The sequence below is a fragment of the Oxyura jamaicensis genome, chromosome 18, assembly GCF_011077185.1.
Source record: "Oxyura jamaicensis isolate SHBP4307 breed ruddy duck chromosome 18, BPBGC_Ojam_1.0, whole genome shotgun sequence".
Classification (NCBI taxonomy): Eukaryota; Metazoa; Chordata; class Aves; order Anseriformes; family Anatidae; genus Oxyura; species Oxyura jamaicensis.
The window spans coordinates 843,087-849,086 of NC_048910.1; the positions used below are offsets into that span (position 1 = coordinate 843,087).

The 6,000-nt window shown below is 45.5% G+C and overlaps 1 protein-coding gene across 4 annotated transcripts in view; it reads left to right on the forward strand.

Annotated features, from left to right (window-relative positions):
* MAP2K4 (mitogen-activated protein kinase kinase 4) overlaps positions 1-5,251 on the forward strand; it is a 98,968-nt gene extending 93,717 nt beyond the window's left edge. For all 4 annotated transcript variants that reach the window (XM_035342682.1, XM_035342683.1, XM_035342684.1 and 1 more), the window contains 2 exons: positions 3,148-3,193; positions 4,308-5,251. In XM_035342682.1, the coding sequence (XP_035198573.1) occupies positions 3,148-3,193; positions 4,308-4,421 (160 nt within the window). In that variant the 3' untranslated portion in view covers positions 4,422-5,251. The remainder of the gene's footprint in view (positions 1-3,147; positions 3,194-4,307) is intronic.
* Positions 5,252-6,000: the final 749 nt, after the last annotated feature.

The following is a 6,000-nucleotide window of genomic DNA, read 5'->3' on the forward strand; positions in this document are numbered from 1 at the left end:
GTATTTTCTAAGTACTTTTCCAACAAAATATAAAAGGTCATCAAAGTCATTTTGTTGATTTAATAATGAAGTGCACAGAAGATTGATCAATGTGACCTGTGTGGCTCTTCTGCTGGGACCTTCTTTTCTGGGCTGATCCAGGCGCTGGACATCCTGAAGCTAGGGGTGCCCATCTCAAAGCTCTGCAACACAGGAAGATTCAACGTGAAACAACTCTTAACTTTCAAAAGGTTTTGTTTCTGACTGTTTTAAACCCACTAGAGAAACGAAAGGTTCAGGTTCAAAATGGAAAAGATTTTTGTGTTTGGATTTTATTCTTGTTCAGAATTAGAAATTTTAATGGAGCCCAGGTTCTAGTTTCCAGGTGGCTGTAGGAAGACCTTGTTATTATCTTTGGTCTGCAGGAAATGAAGCATCAAAATGGCTTGGTGCTTCAAAGAAGTTTTCATTTTTCAGTCATAAAGTATGTGGTATTTGATCAGAAAGTCAGTGTTGCTTTCCCCATGTACAATACAAACAGCAGTGTGGTTTTGTTTCACCACATACATATCCATAGAGGTGCAATATCATAACACTGTGTTCAAAACCAGGAGCTTGCTCTCCTGCCTGTATGTGCTGTTGGGTTTGGCTACAGATTACCCAACAGCGGAACCTGCATGGCATCTCTGGTAAGCAGCAGTGTGTTAGGCCAACATGTCCAATTGGGTCAATTCATATTTCCTGCCCATTTACCCCTCCTAAAGCGTTCTGTTCCAGGACAACTGCAATGCATAAAACAATGGGACAGTTTTTATTCTAATTCTGTTTTTTGTTTAATAATGCTTTTGTAAATAATCTGACTTATGCCTGGAATACTTATGTGTTCATAGCAACAATGTAATAAATATTTCTCTTAATAATGTTTAGTTAACCATAAACAGTAATCTTTGGTGTTACTCAGCAGGCAGGTAAGTCTCCTAAAGACTGTGCTTTTAGGTGACAGCACAAATCTCCTGGGCATTTTCCCACAAATGTGAATCTAGTAATTTTCTATTTTTGGTATTCAAGTGTCAGGAAAGATGATGAAAGTGTTGTGCAGTGTTGCTGGCTGCTGGCTGTGATAGATCAGTGAGAAAATGTTATTTTTGATAAATGTTAGAAAGTTTCTGGGATTTTTTTTCAAGTTGTTTTGGATCCCAATGGTGCTTTGAATGCCTGAGTAGAACAGTTTTCTCCATCAGCCCACCTCCCTATGTTACATGCCTATCTGAAGTCACACACCTTCTGGAGCTGTTTACAGCAATTAATCTTCTGCTTCAGAGTTTGCAAAGTATCCAAGCTCTGTGTTTGGCTTTTCAGAGTTTCATGTTGGCAGCTGCAGAGCTAACAGTACTTGCAGGAAACATTGCAAGCTCCTGAGGTCCAGCGTGACTGGGAAGGATATCAGATGTTCCAGCAGAAGAGCTGTAAAGCACCTGGTGCTGCAAATGGCTATTCCAGATCTGCAGCTTTGCACTGAGTTAGGAAAAAAAAAAAAAAAAAAAAAAAGATTTACGAAAATTTTTCTGCTTAGTGAGCTGAAGCACTTAAAAGAGTTGTAAGGAGCATATTTGAATTGTCAGACTCACAAAACTCAGAAGATGAATTTCATTTGGGTAGGAAAAGCTTGAAGCGAGGGTGTCTGTGCAGCAGCCACAGGATTTCTTACCTTCTGCCTCTGTAGGCCAGTCAGAGGACAGAGAAGAGCCAAGCGTGAGCGTGCAGCATAGTTACCCACTGCTTCTCTGAATAATTTGAGGTCATATTGTAGTAGCTCCTGAATTTTAAAAAGCGTCCTGCCACAGCCTCCATGGATGGAAATACAGCTGTCAGGAATTGTATTTGTGCCCCCTCCCCATTTGGGTACAACACTGCATCCCCCCTTTGTCTTTGGGGTGGCTGCAGCTCGTACCTTGAGGGCAGAGGCTGCTGGTGCCAAGTGTCTTGTTGGGGCCAAGCAGCAGCATGGCCTGACCCTGCATGGGCCTGACCCACCTCCTTCAGATGACACCGCTGCCTCTGAGCAGGCCCCACAGGCCCTCTGAGGCAGTGGAGGCAGGCTGGAGGGAGCGATGGAAGAGGCATTCCTGCTGCCCAGTGCAGGAGCTTAGTTGGGCCTTGGTGTGGTGCCCTTGGAGAGTCCATGTCCACCCCAGGGCACCCAGGCAATGCCTGCCCCCAGGCCTCTCCTGTCCCTCTGCCATGTCCCTGCTGCTGCAGGGGCTTTGGTGGCTTTTGCTGCCACCTGCTGTCCCCACCATAGCCCGGCCATGCCCCTGTGCTGCTCTGTGGCCAGGCAGCCAGTAGGTCATCCCCATGGTATGGGGAGAAGGTGGCCACCAGCAGCCACCACTCTCCACAGCAAGACTGACAGGAACACTGGAGGCAGAGGACAGCATGAGGAGTGAGGACAGCATGGCACGCTCTCTATTGCCTTGGCCAGAAGGACTTGTCAGCTGTAGTGGTGCTGAGCACAGCACCTCTCCTGGCAGCTGTGGCCCACTCAGCGCCGGACGTGCCACCAGTGCTTGGAATGATCTGGGAGGGCCTGGAAGCTCTCTCTTGCCCCTGCAGAGTGGTCCGATTGCCAGATGGATGATACAGCCCCTGCCCCAGCCCACATATGTGCCAAGGGGATGGTGGTGTGCCTGTGTGCCCTGGCAGACAGTGGTGTGCCTGTGTGCCCTGGCAGACAGTGCAGGCTCTCCTCTGCTCCTTGCCATGCTGTCCTCCTGGCTGGAGTAGGCCAGGGCTACCTACTGAATGCTGCTGCCCAAAACTTCTGGTTGTGCTGGTCAAACCCATTTCCATATGGGTAGGACTGTGACAGTCGTGGTGGAGTTTAGCTTGCAGCTGTCTTAGGCCTGTCCCCAGTGGGATTTGTTGATGGCTATGGGGTCTGTACTTGTGCCAGCACCTTCACCCATGTTGGAAGTCCAGTGATGACTCACAACATGAAAAGGATGGGTTTTGCAGGAACCAGTTTCCTGGGCTTGAATAGTTCAGGATACTGTTGAGTTCCACCATGACAGTGGAATTCAGTATTTTGTGCTGTAAAAATTTGCAAGTAATGTCTGTAAATGTTTCTCCCGTCCCACTTTTTCCTAATTCTCTTTCTGTTTTCTTTAGCCTTACAAAGGACGAGTCCAAAAGGCCAAAGTATAAAGAGCTTCTGGTGAGTGCAAAGCATGGCTGCCTATGCCAGCTGTCATGGTTATACTGATAACACAGTAGAGCTGGGTCACACATTTGGGGTTGCTCCATGTCTTCTCAGGTGATGAAGGCAGTATTCAGCTCTGCAGCCTGAGGGAAAGCACCATGTCCATGCCACTGTGTCTGGCTTGTGCAGCTTGTGATGATGGCCAGGATTATTGCTGTCTGTACCCCTGTTCTAGGAGATCAGTGTAAGGAGAAATGCCATGTTGCAGTGGATCAGCTAACCAGGCTTAGCTAGCCCTGAAATATTCAGGCTTGGGAAACAGCATGTTGGGTGTGCCCCATAAATTCTGCCTTTGATAGAGATCCTGGCACCTGCACTCAGGAGGCCTGTCAAATTGCTGACAGACACTGTCAGGTGTAATTGCCTCCAATGTACAAGCCACACCATGAGGCTGGGAGTGCTCTGGTAAAAGTGAGTCCTGATAGAGCACAGCTCTGGAATAAGATACCAGCAGAGCCTGTCTGTGATGAGGTGCTCTGAAGCAGGAAAGTTGATGGGGCTTTTGGACTGGATAAGTTACACTTCTCAACCATGTACCTTTAAGGAGCTCTGGGTGTCCCTTCAGGGGATATGGGAAACCATGTCCTGGGTCCCTGATAGTATTGTCATGATATGAATGAAATTTGACTGGCGTCCTGGCCCAACGAGTCACCATGTTGTTATGTTCCAGCTGTTGTCAGTTGGGTCTAGCCAGTACAGTCTGCTGGGCTGACTAGAGAGTCACTGTTCAGGAGAACTGGTTTTGCGTACTGATCTCCTGTTTGAACCCAAGTCATGTCTCCCTGTCATTGCTGTCTCCTCATTGCTGAAAAGGCTGCTGATGAAATCTTTCATGAAAATATTTCACTGTGTGTCCCATGGAGTCCCATCCTACCTCTGGACTGTACATTTAAGAGGGGTTCTTCATATGCAAAAAGCCATGGACCAGGCTATGTCCTGGTGTCCTACAGTCACCACCAAGACCTGTGGTCTCTCGTAAAGCAAATCCATATACTAAGCTTTTATCCAGGGTAGCCAGCCTGTGTCAGAAAGGCAAGTATAACCTTGTTCTTTCTCTATCTGATTCCAGAAACATCCCTTCATTCTGATGTATGAGGAACGCACAGTGGATGTTGCATGCTATGTTTGCAAAATCCTGGATCAAATGCCAGCAACTCCCAGCTCTCCAATGTATGTCGATTGATATTGCTGCTACATCAAACTCTAGAAAAAGGGCTGAGAGAAAACAAGCTGTAAAGAATTTTCATCACATATTGCAGTGTTTTTAATGCTCGCCCAGACACCATGTGCAATAATATTGGTGTTATTTCCATCCTGTCTGTATAATGTTGTCACATATAAGTGCATCCCTGTAATACCTGATCACACAGTGTTAGTGTTGGTCAAAGAGAGACCTCATCTGCTCTTTTGTGGACATATTCATGAAATGTGGAAATAAGTACATTTATTTGTTGACCGTGATTGGATAGCACCTAAAATTCATTTCTAGACTCAAAACTTGGAGACTTCTCAGCAGCTACTGGAAAGATTTTTCTCTCAAACTCTTCCAATTGTTGTTTCAAGTAATAATAAAAAGCAAACAAACAAAAGTTAGGCGTTGTCTATCTGAACATTAAGAGACTTTGCCTGGAGGGAGAAGAACTTGCTTAGCCAACGAGATACTTTGCCGTCTGGAGCTAGAAAGGCAAAGGAGAATTTTATTCTTCACAAAGTGCAATAGATTTACTGCTATGAAATTCTGTTGCTTTACAGTCGCTGTGTACTTTCTGGGGACAGTGTGCTCAGCTGACCTTCCTGTTAAAGAGAAATCATGTTAAAAATAGTGAATATGTCTTTACCAAAAATACGTTGCATTGAAAGAGGCTAACATTAAACTATTCAGAGATGGGACATAATGTATTCTTTCTCCTTTTACCAAGCCAGCCACTCTTCACTTTTAACTAGGTGTCCTGTAAATTGTTACCTGGTAAGATAAGACCTAAATAATTATTAAACTACTCAATTGAATTATAACCTGCTTGTGACCTGATTTATAGCTTCACAGTACTCACCACCAGCTAGCTTTGCTTTGACTTCAACGAGTGCCGTTCACAAAGTCTGCAGCTGTTTTAGTGAGCCACAAATGAATGCGATTTCTAGCCTGTTTCTCATGCTCTTCACTGTCCCCAACACTGATGCCAGCACCTTTTCACTGACCCTAAGCCCAGCCCAGCAGCACTGCCACTTTCCAGCCTATTGTCCCTAACAAAATCAAACCTCGGTGGTTCCTTCTCACCGCTGCAATCAGGATGGTGGGGATGCTCTCCTGCCACACTGGGCTCTGTGCCCGTCACACTACTGCAAATGCGATGCTTTGCTTATCTGGTTGGAGATCTTGTTTACCTTCTTCTGGGTATATTTAACCTTTTTTGTTACTCTCAATAGCTCTTGTTATTGAACCTAGAGTGAACCTTCCTAAGACTGGTTAGTGCAAGGTAGTGGAGATGAAGGAGCAACTAACACCTGGGGTTTTAGCTGACCCTGCCAGGCCAGGCAAGGTGTGACCAACCTTCTGGCTGACTGGTGAGCACACAGCAGATCAGTCTCTCTCGCTCTCTTTTTGTTTTTCATTTGATGTCTTTTTCAGAGATTATTTTTTTTTCTGAAAACTTTTTATTTCCCCCACAACATTGCCGTTTTCAGACATTTTATAACATACCAGGGATAAATTGGAGCCTGTGTGGTCTGTGATTTCCATTTGAATTGACTAGTTTAGGCACTTG